Source organism: Arachis hypogaea, chromosome 16 (assembly GCF_003086295.3).
Source record: "Arachis hypogaea cultivar Tifrunner chromosome 16, arahy.Tifrunner.gnm2.J5K5, whole genome shotgun sequence".
Classification (NCBI taxonomy): domain Eukaryota; kingdom Viridiplantae; phylum Streptophyta; class Magnoliopsida; order Fabales; family Fabaceae; genus Arachis; species Arachis hypogaea.
Window position 1 is genome coordinate 143,215,853 of NC_092051.1, and position 19,880 is coordinate 143,235,732.

General features: G+C 31.8%; 1 protein-coding gene across 1 annotated transcript; it reads left to right on the forward strand.

Moving 5' to 3' along the window:
- The first annotated feature begins 16,141 nt into the window (after positions 1-16,141).
- Positions 16,142-19,482, forward strand: LOC112755483 (cytoplasmic 60S subunit biogenesis factor REI1 homolog 1). Its single transcript, XM_025803603.3, has 5 exons — positions 16,142-16,580; positions 17,545-18,123; positions 18,206-18,375; positions 18,481-18,693; positions 18,808-19,482. The coding sequence occupies exons 1-5, from the start codon at positions 16,476-16,478 to the stop codon at positions 18,965-18,967; spliced, it is 1,227 nt and encodes a 408-aa protein (XP_025659388.1). The 5' UTR covers positions 16,142-16,475; the 3' UTR covers positions 18,968-19,482.
- Positions 19,483-19,880: the final 398 nt, after the last annotated feature.

Consider the following 19,880-nt stretch of genomic DNA (forward strand, 5'->3'; position numbering starts at 1 on the left):
TACTTAAAATTCTTCATATACCAATAACATTAATTTTTCATTTATGTGTCTTTGTCTACTCTTTTTTTTTTCAATATTTAATGATAAAATATATTTTTTAATTATTTTATCAAATATGATCTCTTATTAAATGAGACCAAAATAAATTATGTGAAAAAATATATTAAATAGTAAAAAATTACACTTAAAAAAAAATAAGAATTTAAATATTTTTTAAATTAAATTTTTAACTAAGTCATTGGGTACTTTTTTTTTCTTGCTGCTCTTTCCTCTTTCTCTTTTCCTCCTCCTTTTTTATCGCGGTCAGTCTTCCTTTTTTTTAGCACTTTTTTTCAATATCGTTGTTATCATCATTGTCATTGTCACCATTGCTGTTGCGACTACTGTTGTCATTGTTGTTGTTATTTTTAATTTCTTTTCTTTATTTTTTTCCTCCTCCTCATCCTTTATCATTATCATCATCATTATCATCATTATAATCTTCCATCCTATATATGTTTAGAAAAGGTTTAATTATTCTGTTAGTCCCTATAGTTTTACTAAATTTTTAATTAGATCCATATACTATTTTTTCCTTTTAATTGGGTCCCTACACAGCTTTTAATTTTGTAATTACATCCTTTTCATGTTAAAAATGTTAAAATTAACATAATATTTTTACCAAAATATATGCAGTCAAAGATTTAATTAAGTTTTTAGTTATAAATACCTTTCATTTGCGAAGAAATATTCAGTTAATTCTAATATTTTTTACACTAGGAAGGACTTAATTACAAAATTAAAGCAGTATAGGGACCCAATTAAAAGGAAAAAAAAGTATAGGGACCTAATTAAAAATTTGGTAAAATTATAGGGACCAACAAAATAATTAGACCTTTAGAAAATTAGAACACATAAATTTTGATGCACAACACATAAATTTTAGTATACATTACAAAAATTTAAGAAGAACTACATGCTTAGACACTTAACTAACAAAATACGCACGGTACATAAATTCTGATGTAAATATAACACAAAAATTTTGGTATACAACACAAAAAATTAGTGTCTGTTACAGAAATTTCTAAAAAACTACATGTCCAAAATATTGACACTCAACTAACAAAATACGCATCATACATAAAATTTGGTGTACAATACATACCCAAAATATTGATTTAGCTTATTCAATTAACAAAATATATTTGCAGCATAAATTTATATATGTGCAAAAATTTTTGTGCTATATACAAATATGTTATGTGTCATATATAAAATTTTTTATATTTTATGGATAAATTTATTATATGCAAAAAATTTTGTGTTATATACAAAAATATTTATTATATCAATAAATTTATGTGCTTTCTAACAAAATCTCTGTGCTATATAAAAGTGCAAAAAATAAAAAAGTGATGACGTTTGCACACGTTAATACTTGTACATGTAATATGGGTGAAGAAAAAAATGTTAAAAAGGTTAAGGGAATCCTTTCCCACAAAGGTAACCATTTAATATTCTTAAGGAGTTAAATTAGGTAAAACATTAAATAATATCCAAACGTTTATATCGTTAACCAAAATAATTTTAAAAAATATGAACAACAAATAAATTAAAAAAAAAAAAGCTAAAATATAACAAAGATAATTTTTTGTTTAAAAAAAAAATAAAAATCTGATCTCTAATATATTTTTTTAAAAATATAATATTTGATTATTTTTGTTTCAAATTTTTTAAAAATTTATTGTCTTTCATATATTTAAAAATTATTTTTATCAATAATATAATTTTAATAATTTACATATATCTTTTGAATATAATTGCAGGTAGAGATATCTAAAGAATAATGTTAGAGAACCAATACTATAACAACTAATAATTTCAGTTAATATTACAATAAATTGTCAAACAAATTCATTATAAAATCCTCTAAAAATAATTTTTTGTTGAATTTAAATTTTAAATATTTTTTTAATTATATTTCAGATATTTTTATTTTAAAAATTTTAAATATTTTTTATATTAAATATTGGCTACAATATTAGTTTTTAATATTGGCTCTCAATACTTTTTTTTTTTTCATAATTACATTCAAATTGAAGATTTCTCCATACACATTTCAGGGTTGGAATCCTGACTTTTTAGAAGCTTAAGGGGTTTTTCTTTGTTTTTGGTGGCAATCAATTCAACTGTTTAAGCAAAGAAAGTTAGTAAATTTATCACGGGAAGAGTGGATGAAGTTTCTTTCTCAGAAAAGCCCAAAAGGAAACTTGGATGACGAACTTCGTGAAAAGGAGTAATCACAAGACTGATTAGCACAAACACACGAGACATATATCAATTTTATATACAAAAATATATCAGGTTCTAAGTATTCGTATATATATATATATTTCCAATTCACATGATCATGCTATATGTGATCAATAAGATTTTCATCATTTGAATAAATGATTATTTGTACCCATAAAAAATGAAAACGCTGACATATGTATCCACACTAAATCCAAACTAAACTTGTATTTACGCAAGATGCCCTGTCACGTGTATTTTCATCTTTTTATGCGCGAGTTGCATATCTCAGGTTTGTCGTTAGCCAATAAATTATTGAATGCACAAAGCGAGATTTGAACCCTCGATATTTGATTAAGCAGACGAGTGAGTTAACCACTTGACCAACTTAAGTTGGTTAACCGCCTTCTTTTTAAATAATAGAGACATGCAAAAATATATTTGAAAAAAAGAAAAGATGAGAAGATGAAAGTTAGTAGATAGGGCCTTCATGATGTCTTAAAGAAGTTAGCTCTTTTTCCATGATCCATGATGATAGATGCACATAGAACAGAAACTAGAAAAAGAAAGGAGAGGAGTCTCGTGGACATGGATTTAGTCCCATCATGTGAAGTTGTCACAAGATACCATTATCTTATAGTTACAAACAGCTCCATCACCATTAAGATGTGGACCATTATTATTATTTTCATTTCTCCTTGCTTGTGAGAACGTCCCCTTTTGTTATTCATCATGCAAGAATCTACATCTTATTAGCATTTTTATGGGATTTGTCAAGATAGGACATGCCTTTTCTTCATTATTTACAATAAAAAAATTTGTATTCCAATTTTGAAAAAAAAAATCATTTAAAATTTTGTTAAATAGTGTTTAAAACAGGGTAAGGATAGAAATAGGCATAGACGGACAGAGATAGTGGAGACAGATAGAAAAGTATCTCTTTTTTTTTTTTTAAACTTATTTGATAGTAATATATAAGACAATAACAAAAAAAGAAACAAAATTATCCCACAAAATGTTTATCACATAATATTTTATTCATTTAATAAAAAAATTACTGTATATTAAAACGAGTCTCAATAAAAATGATAAATATATATTTTAAGAGTGTTATCAATATTATTTTTTATTTAAAAAATTAATAAATATTATTTTTATCATCAACATTTACATTTTATTTCAATTTTATCCTTATTTTTTATTTGAATTTATCCTATATTTTATTATGTTTTCACTTTTCAATTATATCCTTAAGTTGGACAACATATGATATGACAATGTTATGCTGAATAAAAAATATATATATTAAGGTATTTTTTTAATTTTTTGAAAACTCAATGAAAAATATATATATTATCCAAATTATAATAATTTTTTAACTACTTAGAATGAGTTAAACCCCAAAATGGTCACTCAGATTGGCGTCGTGCACTGAAATCATCCCTGAGATTCCAATTGCACCAATTACGTCCCTAAAATTGAAAAAAGTGCACTATATTAGTCCCTGACCAATTTTCCATTAACAACGTGATGACATGGCATGATGACGTGGACTGTAAGTGACACGTGTCACTTCATGATTTGGCCACGTGTAATGGTATGATGATGTGGTGACCAGTGACACGTGACATGCTGACGTGGATGGTTGTGCCACGTGTCACAATGTTATTTGGCCACGTGTCCGTTTGTGCCATGTGTCTGTTTGTGCCATGTGTCGCAATAGTATTCGTCCACGTGTCATCCATTATATCATCGTTGTATATGCATTAAGTGACTCATTTTAGTGCATGAATTAAATGTTGTGCATCAAACTAGTCCATTCACCAATTTTTTCTCATTTTAATCGGACGAATGACTTGACCACTCGGACAACTCAAGTTGTTTAATTAGGCTCTTTATATTTATGTGAAACTAAACATACACTTCACTGCGTTTATGAAACATGGATCAATGAAGTCGAGTTAATCAGATTGTTAGTAATAACAAGATTAGATGTCCATTATTGAATCCAGAAGGAATCTACATCTTAGGCATGTGGGTTAAGTAGTGATGAGTGTGTGAGTCAAGAATGTCATAATTTGAAATATGGCAATCCACAAAATCCCACTAAAGAGGCTAAAAAAGCCCACTAAAGCTCATAAAGCAATGTAGAGGATTTGGTAAGTCCTGTTTGCATTGGCCTTTTGCATATACACACTTAGTGGGATATGAATTATGGATGATGATGATGGTGAAGAATTATTAAGCTACGCCTTCACAAAGGCCTCTCCTATTGCCATCTAAAATGATTATAAATCTCATTTGTCGTGGAAATAAGAAAAGGACTTTACAATATTTTTTGGTCCTATGTATGTGCATGTGATTGTGATGAAGGGCACGAATTAAAGAAGAAGTGATACAACTATAAATATATATAGTCCACGTCCTTTGATTCCCTTTGGAAGTAATCCAACTTTTCTTGTTTCTATATCAACCACACAACCTTTCGATACTATTGCAATATACATTATTATTATTATTATTATTATTATTATTATTATTATTATTATTATTATAGATGCGTATCCAAATTCATTACTCTTCTCAATTTTTATTTATTTTAAATACACTTGAAGGACTGGAACAACAGCTAGTCAAATAGAATAGAAGAAAAAAAAAACCCCTAATCATATATATACACATGAAGTAATTAATCTCTTAGCTGTGGATTATTTGCCTAATGACAAGTAGGTGGTTAAGAGTTGCTTTTAATGTATAAACTATCCAATCCCACTATGTTACCAACAACATTTCTGCCAACTTCTGCCAACATTTCTGCCAACTCTTATTTATAATTATGTTTAATGGAAGTGTCTTTATGAATGTGTCTAATAAAAATATCTTTTTTATGACTGTATTTAATAAAAGTGTCTTTATAGATATATTTTCTGGATGTGTTTCTTTATATATGTGTTTAAAATATAATAATGAATTATGGTTGACAATAAATTAACAGATAATATATTAGTACCCTATACTTTTCCTAAACTATCAAGAGATTCAAATTTTAAACCGTCGACCTCTTAGTTAAAAAATCAGGTGATAATAAGAGAATATATCAGCTAATTAATACATATTTTAAACATGCTATAAAAATGAAAATGGTTTTTTACATAAATATAATAGACGGTGTATATAAAAGCTCATCCTTAAACCTTCTTTGTTAAATAAAAAGTGTTATATTTAATTTTTTTATTAATTAAATAAATTTTAATTCTTTATTTATTATATTTTATAGTAATAGTTCATATTAAAAGATTAGAATTTAGAATTTAGAATTTAAGATATATTTTTTGTTTATCTTATTTTTTTAATTTATATTTAATAAGAAGTTAATTTTTAGATAGTACTAAATTTTTTATTTTTAAATAATTAAAGTTGTGTCATGTTTAACAGTTAGTGTAAACTGGAATATGCATGGGTACAAATTACAATAGGTTTCAATGGGAATGGGCCACTAAAAGTGTAAGTCCAATGATACAGTGTTATAACCACTTCTTTTGTAAATTTGTACCGTTTTCAATATTTCTGTCTTTTCGGTTGCTGCAACTTTCAAGTTAAACCATTCTTTAGTATTTTCACCTTTTTTGTGACATAAACCTTGTTACCCAATTCGAGTCAGTGCCATTTTTCATGGCGTTGATGGAATATATTGATGGCGACAACCACAACAACACAAGTTGTTTTTTTTTCGTCTACTACTTTTCTTTAAGTAAATATAACAAAAACAAAAGAGGCTAAGACAATTTTATAATCTTTAATCCCCAAAAAATTTGCTATAATAATAATAATAATAATAATAATAATAATAATAATAATAATAGATGTTTGCATGCTTTCAGTTCAGCCTTTATTCCTCAATTATAAGAAATATATTATTACATAGGAAAAATATAGGAAAGTAAGTGTGTAATCAACCAAAAAGTGAACAACTCAATTAATTTTAAATTTTTTAAATTTTGAATTTAAAAAATTTAAAACTGATTAAGTAAATCTAATTAAAACCTATAAAAACATTCCTCTTCTCTCCTACATTAACCTACCACCTCCAACAACCACACACACTTTCCTCTTTCTTACTGTCAGCCCTCTCCACCCTTTTCATAAGAACACGACATTTTTGTTTGTTGAGTTAAGAAATTAACTAAATTAATTAATGATGACAAACATTATTTTTGGGTAAAATAAATAATTAGTGTTGAGTGTTAATAATGATCTGTTGCTAATTATTTATTAAACATTGCAGGCCAAGACTTTGTCTAGCAGCCCAAAATGGAATAAAAATAAAACATCAAGGCTAATGGGCTGGTTAGTCAAGTGGAGCCCAAAAGAAACAAAGCCAAAGAAACCAACGGGCTGAACCTAAGAAGAAACCGATCCAAGCCCGAGTTGATTTCAAATCCCTCCATCTTGCTTCCAAAGCAACGTTCCTCTCTTCTCTGTCTCAGTCAAATCACATAACTCAGAAAAAGTAAGAAAGAGAGCTTAGTTCCTAAGCTAGTCATGAAAGAAGAAAGAAAGAGAAGGTTAAGCAAAGAAGGGTAAGGTCTAATCAACCATTTCAAACCATATCAAGAAAAGATCAGAAGGTTAAAGGTAATCCATTTCTTTATACATGCAACACACTTTCATCTCTTCATCTTCAACTCTCTGCCACTCCGTTTTGAGCTATATGGAAAAGAGGATTTCTGTTCTTCACTGCTGTGTATCTACGGTCACAAGTGATTCTTGGGGACCAAATAGCTTATCAATGGCTCAGATCCGTTTTGTCATTGGAAGATTTTTTGTGGTTGCTGTTTTATGGCTTTCGGTCAACCTTGGAAGGTCAGAAGCAAAGTTTCCATTGTGAGGATTAATGGAAAAAAGTGAGACAGCGGGTTGGTGAAGCTCAAGGCTCAAGAAGTTGATTTTGGAAGAAGAACCCAGCAACATGCAAGGAGATAAAAGAGGTTTGATGTTCATTCAGAAGTTAAGGAGAGATAACCCAGAGTATTGAGGTTTTGTTCTGTGAAGAGCTCTCTGAAGAAGTTCCTCTACTTGGACAGTGCTTTCTTTCAAAGAAGCATTCCGCCAAAAACGAAGAACTGAATAAGAGACATGCAAATCTGGTTTATCACATAGCAAAGAGGCTGTTGATGAAGTCAATCTCCTTCATGTTTTACAGATTGTAATGTACTTTTCAATGTTTATCTTTCTATAATTTCTTGTGAGAAAAGGCATATTGAGAGAGCTCAAGTAAAAGGCATGAGTGGAAAAAGGCTGAGAGATACACTTGAGAGAAAAACCTAGAGTTATTTTCAGATTTGTTTAGGTATGTCTGTGTCTTGTATCTTGTAACTGTAAGGTATCCATTTCTTAGTTGGGTTAGCACTAAGAGTGAATAGTTAGGTATTAGCATAGCCAATGTCAAGTTAGGTTAGAACTTGAGTGAGAAAGGATTGTGTTAATCCTGTGGAATTGGTGTATGTAATACTGTTAACTATAGTGAAAATTTCTCCATTGTTGTGGAGGAGACTGGACGTAGGTTGCATAGCACAAGACAACCGAACCAGGATATATGCTGGTGTTAGCTTTTTCTTCTCTGCACTGTTCTGTTTTCTGATATTCATGAGACAAAAATAAATTGTCTCATAAATTTCCGCTGCTGAGTTCAAACAGAATTAGAATTCAAATATTGTTTAAAAGGGTCAGTTCAAAAACTAAAAAGAAAGGCATAGATTCAACCCCCCTTCTCTAAGCCTACCACAACCTTCATCGTCCAATCCAATTACTTGTCCATGGTGGATCTCTAGACACAACATGGTATCCTCCATTTGTGTATAATTTGCGTGCACCAAGATCTTCTTCATAAGCCCGAAGTGCAAGAAACTCATGACCCCACAAAATGGAAAGCTTGTCACACGCTTTCAACAATGCAGTAGCTATTTTTCTTCTTCTATAGTCACCAGTTAGTTTCATAAATACACACCGTCAGGCCCTCTTCGAATCGGTCAAATCACGATTCCATCACATCCAATCTCCCTTCGATCGGTCAAATCACGATTCTATTACATCCAATCGGTCTCTGCCTTACACTTGGTTCAGTTTCAGGAATTGTTTAAGGAAAGAGTGGTGGAACATGAATTGTTCTTGAACAATTACAGAAATATAAAAAAAAAAACATCATAATGCTTAACAAAAGAAATATTCAGTTATATTTTGACAAAAATAATTAGATATCTATAAAATTAAAAAAAAAACTATGAAATTCTTAAAGAAATAGAGACATTCACATTTGTAATAAAAAATTCAAAAAATATATAAAAGAACATCCATTTAGTATGAAAAAGAAATATTCTGATCCTTAGCAGAAAAACATCCATATATATTAACTTATTTTTATTAAGATGAGTTTCAAGGTTCAACCCATTAAAAAGTTAGCAGGAGTTGGCTAAACCCCCTCTTGGTTCCCTAGCAGAATTGTATTACATATTAGTGAATTAAGAAATAATAACATGTATGTAAAAATTGCACAATCAGAGAGAATCAAGCTCTCATCAATCTAAGTTGAATGAATCCGAGAGTAAAGGGTGAAGAATTTAGAGAAGAAAGTGAGGGAGAAGAAACAAGGGACAAGAACAAATGAAAAAGCTATTAGTGTAATTGAAAATGTCAATCACAGAAAGAGAGAATTGGAGAAGATGAAGATCGTAATTCATTCATCATCCTTTTCTGCATTACATACTTGTCTTATATAATTACACAAAAGCAACAGTAACAACTAACTAACTAACTGCATTTTGAGCTAACAACTAACTAATTTAATTTTTCCTATAACTTTGCCCGCTGGCAATCTTAACTAACTAATACAAACAGCACCAATTAACCAACTAATAATTTTAGCTCTCTAAGTCCATTAACTCAGGTTACAGCTTTCCTCAAATTAGAACTATGAATATCTAAGAGACCTAGTTTGAAAATGTTGCTTGAAATTTGAAAAGGACCAAGTGCTAAAGCTTTAGTAAGAAAATCAACCAATTGATTTGATGAAGAAACTGACATGAGATGTGTGAGACTTGAGAGGTGTTGGTTTCGAGCAGTGTGACAATCTACCTCGATATGTTTGGCTCTTTCGTGAAAAATAGGATTAGTGGCAATGTGGATGGCAGAGCTGTTGTCGTAGAAGAGTGTGATGGGCTCTGTGAGCGGCATGCCAAGTCATTCATGATGTAGGATAACCATTGAGTCTGGCATGTTGCAAGAGCCAAAGCTCTATATTCAACTTCTGAAGATGATCTCGCAACAATACTTTATTTTTTTATTTTTCCAACTAATGAGTGACTTTCCAAGATAGAAACAATGGCTAGTGATGAATTTTTTGGAATTTGCACATGTCGCCCAGTCTTCATCTGAGAACCCCGTGAGGTTAAGGTCATTATCAGCCGCAAAGAACAAACCAACCAAGGGACAACATTTCAAATACCTTAGTACCCTATGAGCAGCTTGCATGTGTACACATCTGTTGGGCAATCGATGAATTGATTGAATCTTCCCGTAGCATAAGCCAAATCTTGTCTCGTGTTGGTTAGATACAAGAGCTTACTAACTAGTTGTCTGTATTGAGTTCAATCTTCCCAAGCAGTGCCGCTTTTCCTTGACAATTTTGATGCACAAGTGTAATCCATTGGAGTGCTAACTGGCTTGCACTCTAAGAAACTGAAATCCTTGAGAATGTCAACATCATACTTGCGTTGACAAAGGTGAATTCCTTTTGATGAACATGCCAATTCTATGCCTAAGAAGTACTTCAAGTCACCTAAGTCTTTAATTTTGAATTTTTGATCAAGCAGTTTCTTGATTGAGTCAATTTCAGCAAGGTAATTGCTTGTCAAGACCAAGTCATCTGCGTAAACCATGATGATTGTAACCCTGTGACCTGTGATTTTGGTGTACAAAAAGTGATCTAATTCTGATTTAGAGAAACCAACTGAGTTTAACGTTTCAGTCAATTTCAAATTCCATTGTCTACTAGCTTGACGCAGGCCATAAAGCGATTTCTGTAGCTTACACACCAAGTTTGCTACCAATTCAGATTGTTGAAGCTCAGGTGAAAGTTTCATATAGACTTCTTCATGTAGATCCCTATGCAAGAAAGCAGTATTCACATCTAACTGCTTGATGTGCCACTGTTTTGCTGCTGCTAAGGCTAAAACCACTATCAAAGTTGATATTCTAACAACTGGACTGAATGTGTCAATGAGCTCTACATCTTCAATTTGTGTGAAACCCTTGGCCACTAATCTGCCTTTGTATCTTTCGATGGTTCCATCAGGATTTAATCCTGAATACCTACTTGCAGCCTATGGCTCTCTTGCCATGAGGAAGGGTTGTAATTTGCCAAGTTCGATTTTTCTTTAGAGCCTCAAGTTCACTTTGTATAGCCTCTCTCCAGCAAGGGTGAGGAACAGCTTCTTCATAATTACTAGGTACAACATTTGTAGTAACAACGAAAGAAAAAGCTTTATATTTTGGACTAAGAGCATCATAAGAAATTTGCTGTGAAATTGGATACCTACAAAGAGGATTAGTAGAGCTAGAAGTTGTATTGTTCAATTTACAATGATAGTCCTTGAGATAGATTGGTAACCTTTTAATTCTTATTGATTTTCTGAGTTCAATTGGTTGAGGATTTTGATTTGATGCATGTGATGCAAGATTTTAAGATTCTTCAGCAATATATGTAGAATGTGCAGGTTCATTAATGATGTATTCAACAGATTTAAAATTTGAAATCGATGGTATTTGAAAATGTTGATGGTTTTGATGCTGTGCAAGTGGAATATGAATTTGAGGCATGTGTGGTTGATATAGATTGGGAGAAAATAAGTCAGTATAGTGAGAATTATAGGTGACTGGATCAAAATTACAATGTTGGGTGGTTGGTATTTGTTGTGAATTTTTAGTGTGACTGTGTACATCAGAATCATGTGCAGAATATGGAAAGTGATTTTCACAAAAAATATCACTAGATGTGACTTTTTTTTTGTTTTCAGATCAATAAATGTGAATCCTTTTATTCCTTTTTGAATCCAAGAAAAGCACATCTTAGTGCTCTCGGATCCAATTTAGCTCTTTCATTTGTAAGGGTTGATGCATATGCAAGACACCCAAAAATTTTTAAATTAGACAGGTCAATGATGTGATTGAAAAGAAGCTCAAAAGGTGATTTTTCATTGAGAAATTGGCTTGGCTGTATGTTAATGATGTGCACAGCATGTTTTACTGCAAAACTCCAAAAGCAATTTGGCATAGATGAGTGGAATAGCAATGCTCTAACCACCCCTAAAATGTGTTGATGTTTTCTCTCTACTATGCCATTTTGCTGTGGGATTTCAACATATGAAGTGTGATACACAATGTCTTGGAATGCATAGAATGATTTCATAGTGAACTCAGGACCATTGTCAGTCTTTAGGCACTTGACAGTTTTATTGAATTGAATTTGAACAAATTTTATGAAACATATCACTTAGATTTCTCTTAATAGCCTCCTGCTCAAGAGTTGATTGCAAGGGATTTGCATGGTAATGAATGAAAATTCAGACATATCTTTCGATGTAGGGGTGTGCATGGCCCGGCCCGGCCCGAAGACCCGGCCCGATCCCGAACACTTTAGGGGCTAATTTGATGTGATTTCATCGGGTCTAGGGTCGGGTATGGGTCTCAAAAGTAGACCCGGTCATTATTTCGGGTCGGGTCCGGGGCATAGCTCGGGTCACCCGAAATCGGCCCGGTGACCCGGTCATCATACATAATTAATATTTTGTGTTATTAGTGATGGATAATGGCTATTATTATGTGAAATTTAAGTATTGTAAACCTTAATATTTTGTGTTATTAGTCATTATATATAAGACTATAAGTTAATGTTTTATGTTTAAAATGCATAAGACTTTAGACTAATGCATAATCTTGTGTTATTTGTATTTATTTAAATATTTGGTGTTATTAGGCAATATTAGTATTGATTATGGTTATACTTTAATTTTAGAGAAGAGTTAGTTCTTATTATATTTTTCTAAGTGAATTTATCATGTCAAATAATGGTTGAAGTCTTGGAAATTTGAATATTTTTACATGCTAACTTACAAGAAGGTATCAAGATAATATAATGTTAACGGCCCGATTTTCACCCGGTTTTTACCCAGTATAATCGTGGCCCGAAAGTGTATAGATTTCATCGGGTCTAGGGTCGGGTTCGGGTCTAACAAATAGGCCCGGTATATATTTCGGGTCGGATTTGGGTCACATCAAACCCGGTTTCACCCGACCCATGCACACCCCTATTTTGATGTGAGTTGTAAAGCCAACATTGATTCAGTGTTGGGGGCTGAAGATGAGATCAGTTTGAAATTCTTTCTATTTATGCAAGCCATCCTAAAAGGCATCTACTCACAACCGGATGGAGTGTTTTTGTTAGTGCTAAAAGGCTTGTTGCTTGTAATTCTGTGCTCTTTATTTGCCAAGTAATTGATTCTTTTCCGCTCATTAATTATGTTGAGTTTTGAGAATATTGATGTTTTTAACTTGAGCCTATTTTCTTTAAAGGAATAACAAGAACCAGTTGCTTCTTGGCATCTGACGGAAGTCTACTTCCTTTACCCTGTTGTCGGTGATCCGCATCAGCGAGAGATTTTAGCATACGACTTAAATCGATTAGGGGAATCAATCAATTAAAAATGCCTTGTTTGAGCTTAATCTCCTACATGAAATATATGCCTTAAGGTGCCAGATGGGGCAAGCTCTTCCTCTCGAGATCGTCAACTTCACTCCTCTCTCTTTTCCATTTTTCTTGCCTCTCAGACCTTTACTGATCAAATGAGCCTTTTACAATTAGAAATTTGCGTGTCTCATCTATAAAAGAGGCTATTGCTCTTGGGGGATTTCACCCTTTTGAAACTTCTACAAGGAAAATCCCTTATGACTACATATAATGAAAGTAATTTTTATTAGATTTAGGCTAATTTAATAAATTTATTTACTAAAAAAATTGAATGTGTAACAGCTCTCAATAAAATTATATTTTTTTGAATTTCAAACCAAATGAAAGAATTTCTTAAGAGTTTTATTCTAGAAGTGTTGCACACCGGTACACTTTTTTTGTGAGACCTCATTCTAGTTTTCTCGTCATTCAAGAACCAGTTGCTTCTTGACATCTGACACGCTAGTTGACCACAAACTGTGATGCCTTCCTCAGTGTTGTCGCGTGATAGCATGCATTTGAGCCTTCTTACTACTACAACTTACCATACAATTTTCTTACACACAAATAGTTAATTATTTTCCTTTTGCATTGCTAGCTTGATTCAATTTCATGTGTTTTTAAACAAATTTTAGTTAACGTATTCTTGTATAAAGATTATATTTGTTATGTTATTCTTGTAAAATGTTATAATGTATTTCTTTATTATTATTTAAATTTATTATCATGTTACCTAATAATGTATTGATACTCTTACAAAAATAGTTAATTATTCAATATTAAGTTATTAACAAATTTTGTTGGGGTGTTTGAAACCCTCATAAATAATTAATTTTTTTAATTAAAAGATTTAGTTTGTGAAAATTTTAAACCGTCACAAAATGATGAAAAAATCGTCACAAAAATTAATTCAAAATCCCAATGAACAAACAACAAATCGCCATTAAATAATGTTCTAGAATTTTATAAAATCGCAACAAATAAGCCGTGACACCTTAAATTTTAGGAGTTTTAAAAACGGCCACAATCTTTTTTATGGGGGATAGAAACCGCCACAATCTAAAAAAAAAACTGCCACAAAATAATAAGAATTTTGTAGTGACCTTCTTTCTATTAATACATTATTAAAGCCTATATCTCAAGTCAAAGAAAGATGATGAAAGTTGCCCCAAAGTTCAGCATTGCCGATAGTGAAAGTACAAGAATAATATTACGGAAAGAAAACAAAGTGAAAACTTACCTGTAGTTTATAGTTAATATTTAAGAATTATTAAATAATTTGATAAATTTGACTAAATTATCATCTAATGATTTTTAACTATTAATTTTATAGAAAAATAATTACATATAAGATTAAAAAAAAAAAAAGAAGAAGAAGAAAGCATAAGAATATTACCAAACACCATTACACCACAAAAAAATTAAAAATAATAAATACGAGTTATATTTATTTAACCATTACATAAAATGGAATTTCTCTTAAAATTGGTCCACATTTTATATGTGATAGGATCCGAAAGGACATGACATCCTTGGCTGGGACCCTAAGTAAAGAATAAAAATGCTTGCTCCTCTTTTCTTAGTAATAGTAATAGTATGTATATGTATGACTGAATGAACCAAAGTAGTGCTTTAGTCTTAATCAAACAATTGTCTAATAGCATTGACAATATTATAGTAACATGGAAACAAGATACATTGTCAATTTGTCACTCACCATCCGAGCCACAAATTAAATGGGTACCGCAAGGTAAGAGTGCGTTTGGATGTGACTTTTTGTCCAAAAATTTACTTTTTATACATTTGTATTTTTGTATACTCTTTTTTAAAAAGTTATTTTCTTTTTTTAAAAAAATATAACTTTTATACGAAAGCAATAATTTAATTTTGATCACTGTTAATATAAAACAGCTTTACATATATATCAAATTACTTAACGTCATATTATCAAAAATAACTATTATTTTTATTAACTACGTGATGATTATTCAAAAAGACGGATGTGATTGTACGACTGTATATTTTATATTTTTAGTGCATCAAAATTAATTTCGTAAAATCAAATAGGAGTAGGTTTTCATTCAAAACAGGTTTTAGGTTTTAATTAAGCCCCCTCTTTATTTGAGATTTAGTTTTGCTGATAGGCAAAGATGAATAATAAAAAAAAAGGTTGACATGAGAAGCCAAAATAATGAAAATATACATGAATTAGTGGTGGAGGTAGTGTTGGCGGTGGTGACTGCTGAAATAGAGTTGAAAAAAAAGAAAGAAGGAAGAGAGAATAAATTAATAAGAGTTTAAAAGAATGACATTTTTTTTAAAAAAATGTTGACCAATAATTGACAAAATGAAAAAGGATCGAAATTATTTGGAAATTTATTCATTAAGGTTAATTAGTTTAATTTTTTAAAAATAACATGTATATAAATATTTTTATTAGGTTGACACTAAAAAATGTCAGAAGATGAAGCAATTTACTTATTATATTTGTTTCAAAATTTAATCAGATATGATAATTGATTGTTTTAGCTTCATAAAACACGATTGAACAAATTTAAAACTACCAATATTTTAAGTATATTTGTTTAAGTCGTAACTTTTTATATATGAATATGATACAATGAAATTATTGATTTAAGATGTCTTTTTATAAATGATATTTTGTTAATTTTTTAATATTTATTCTCAAAATAAAAAAAATAATAAAAAAAAAAAAGTGGCTAAGGCCTATTATAATTTATCCACGGTATTTTTTAATCTGGTAGGTCAAAGACTAATCCTTCATAGATCGAAATTTGTTTTTAAGGGTTTATCGTTGGCTTGGGTTGCTACATGCAATATATAGGATTCGAACCACCCAATATTTACTTAAACCAACTAATAAATTAAATACTAGACCAATCCAAGTTGGGTTAATTACATACATTTATTCACCTTAATCAAAATTACCCATGCATTTTTTGGGCTGGAAATTATCCATGCATCAAAACAAAAATACAAAATTGGGCTAAAGTTATTGCATTTCGATACAATCAAACAAAGATTCATAGCTCCAAAAGTAGAAGCGGGTCAAAGAACAAGAAGAACAGGCCCAGATCCAGTTTCAGTTTCAGACGACCAAAAAAATATTAAAAAAAAAAGAAGAATTGTGATTAAAAAAAAAAAAATGAATGACAGAAGCCATTGCGCAAGCACAAGCGAGTACCCTTTCTTCGTTTTTCTTTTTCATTCCACTTCGCCGACAACAAAACGAACCTTCCCGGCGTGCTTTAAATAAATAAATCTCTTTCTCTTTATTCCTTTTTTTTTTAATTTACTTTTCACCTTCTTTCGCTTCCAACCAAATTCAATCCTTTCTTCTTCTTCTTCGAACAAACCAACCCAATCGAACTTAACCGAAAATCATTCAACTTTCGAAACGATGCCGGGATTAACGTGCAACGCTTGCAACAAGGAATTCAATGACGATTCAGAGCAAAAGCTTCATTACAAGTCTGAGTGGCATCGCTACAACCTCAAGCGCAAGGTTTGAATCTTTTTTTTTTTTCTTTATTTTTGATTTTTTGGAAAACCAGTTCATTTTTTTAATCATCAGTATAGAAAACCGTTTTTCTTAATTTTTTTATGATGTCCAGTGTTACCAAGTTCTACTTTGTTTACTCATTTTATTAAACCCTAATTTTTATTTTTTAGCTAACTATATATTTTGGATTTTGGTTGTTCAATCCGGGAAAATTTTAATCATTGTGTTATGTTGTTTTGGTCTTTATCTTTTCACTTTCTCACTTGAGTTTCGTCTTTTACCGGGGAAAATTTATATTACTATAAGGGTTTGTTATTGCTTTTGCTTAGGTCGGTGAGAAGTAATCAAATGTGTTCACTGTTAGGGTTGGTTCAATTGCTAGGATAAAATAACATCATTGAGGAAACAAATGTTTTGTTTGATTTGCACTGGTGTTTTCTTCTGTTGCATTTGAGAGTGCCTTAAGGACAATGTTCACTTGGTGCTTGTGCTGAGAATATAGTGGTATAGGGAGGTTTTAATACTGTTGGAAATCGTTTTTCGTGGAACTTGGGAGCTTTAAACTCGTAATGTTTGGTATTGAACTATTAATAGTATTCTTTCTTTCTTGTTTGTTTTTCCTCTCATTGTTCCTAGTTATCGCTTTCACCTTTTTTAGTACATTCCTGGATTGATATATTAGATACAAATGTATTATGATATAGTGATACATTGATCAAAGAGTGGAACAAAAAGTCATAATGAGAAATAAAAGGAAATAGAGAGGTTTTTCCCCTCTTTTTCTTGAGGGGGTTGGTATCTATCCACTTTGAAGAAGTTTATTTACATCTATCTTGTAGGAAGGAGGAAAAGAGAAAAGAGAGAAAGGGAAAAGAGGGGGGGGGGGGGGGGTTGATTTATTCACGGAATTTTATTTATATTTACATTATATAATGGTAAATTTCCCTTTTCTTTTTGTGGAATATAGGTGGCTGGGGTCCCTGGGGTGACAGAAGCTCTGTTTCTGGCTAGACAATCTGCTCTTGCTCAAGAGAAAGATAAGTCTAATGAAACCCCTATGCTCTATAGCTGTGGTCTTTGCGGGAAGGCGTATAAAAGTTCCAAGGCTCATGCCGAGCACCTTAAATCACGGGGTCATATTACGCGAGCATCTGAAGGAACTAGCCAATCAGATGAGAAGGCGATAGTCAAGCCACTTCCACGTCGTGTTGCAAATAGGCCTTCCCCAAGAAGTGAGGTAGACAAGTCTGACAATGAAGAAAGTGAAGATGAATGGGAGGAGGTTGATCCTGAAGATGATTTGGTTCATGATGCTGCAAAGTCTATCACTGATTTGGACATGAATGATCATGACGGCAATGCTGATATGGACGAAGATGATGATAGTTTTGAGGAGTTGGATCCATCATGTTGCTTTATGTGTGATAAAGAGCACAATACAATCGAAAGCTGCATGGTTCACATGCACAAGCACCATGGATTCTTCATTCCAGATGTTGAATATTTGAAGGATGCTAAAGGCCTTTTAACTTATCTTGGGCTTAAGGTATAATTTTTGCCCTACTTCAACGTTTTTTATAATTAAAACCTCCTGATCCTAGTTTCACCATGCTGTTTCTATTTTCCAGGTCAAAAGGGACTATATGTGTCTCTACTGCAATGACCGCTGTTATCCTTTCAGCAGCTTGGAAGCAGTGAGGAAGCATATGGAAGCTAAAAGTCACTGTAAAGTGCATTATGGTGATGGTGATGACGAGGAAGAAGTGGAGTTAGAAGAATTCTACGATTATAGCAGCAGGTTAGTTCAGTTTTGACGGTTTTTCCTTTGAATTTGTATGAACTACTGCAAAGAATTGATAACACGACATCCACTCATGAACCATTACTCTTATTTTTCCTCCAGTTATGTGGACGAGCAAGGCAAGCAGCTGGTTGTATCCGGTGATGCAGTTAACAATGTAGAACTTGGCGGTGGTGAGCTCATAATCACCAAGAAAACTGATCGTGGAACATCAACCACAACTCTTGGTTCCCGGGAATTTCTGCGTTATTATCGTCAGAAACCTCGACCTTCATCTGCAAATAGTATGGCCATTACTGCTGCATTGGCTTCAAGGTTATTTCCCAACCTTGTCTTCAATATTTGTAAAAACATTTGGTGTTTGACAAAAGAAAATAGAGAATCATGTGGTAATTGGGATCCCTTTTTTTTGTTCTTATTTATTTCCAGGTATAGAGGCATGGGATTGGCTACGGTTCAATCAAGGGAACAAATGGTGAGGATGAAAGTACTGAAGCAAATGAACAAGTCTGGTGTGGAGAATATGCGCACCAAGATAGGAATGAAGAACAATGTGATAAGGAACTTACCAAAGAATGTTCCATATTAGTCCCCTTTGTTTATGACCCCCTTCTGTTTGAAATTTATGCTATGTTTGGAATTAAAAAGTTATTAAGGAGCCTATAATGTTCGTTTTGAAGTAAGTTTACATATCTTGACCCCTTCAACATCCACTAAGTTTTGCGGGAGATAACCCGAAGGCAGATTTTTTGTCAGTTGATTTTTGTTATAATGGAATGCCATATTTTCCATCAGAGAGGGTGTTATTTGCTTCAGATTGAAATAGTGTAGGTTTTTTTAGGGTATTGGAACAGGGCAGAAATCCAAGAGAGAAAATTTATCTACAAACTGAACGGGCAAAGAAGCCTTTTGCTCATCATCAATTAGGATCTTAGCAACGTGTCTAAGAGGTATTCCAAAACTGAAATCCTTATTCTACGCTTAAGCATTTTGGAACTAGGCAATCAGTCTTGTATCCAGATATGTATGTTTCTAATCGAAGCCAAATGCTTCTCTAAATTTCTTCGCTCATTGATGAATAAATATCTACATTGCTTCCTTAAATTTGCATCATGTGTAAATTGATTCCAAAAATTTTATTTGACCTAATTAGATCTTCAAATTTTGACCCGTAATTCGCGTCAACTTTTATTACATTTATAAGTCAAATTACATCTCTTCGTGGTGTCATTTAAGTCATTTCTGTTGCCACCAAACGTCGTAGTTTTCATTCATACACCATGATAACTTATGTGCCAATTCAGTTCAAAATGTGGGAGTCCGTAGTGGATCAATTCAAATTTATGATGCGAATTTCAGGAGCTATTTTGGATATTTATTAGATCATTGATCATTGCAATACTGGCATCAGAGTCATACTCAATGTTATACTTAAGTCTCAGATGTGGAAGTTAGCTTATCGGATATTTAACCCTTCAACCAAAAACATACGTAGGCTAAAT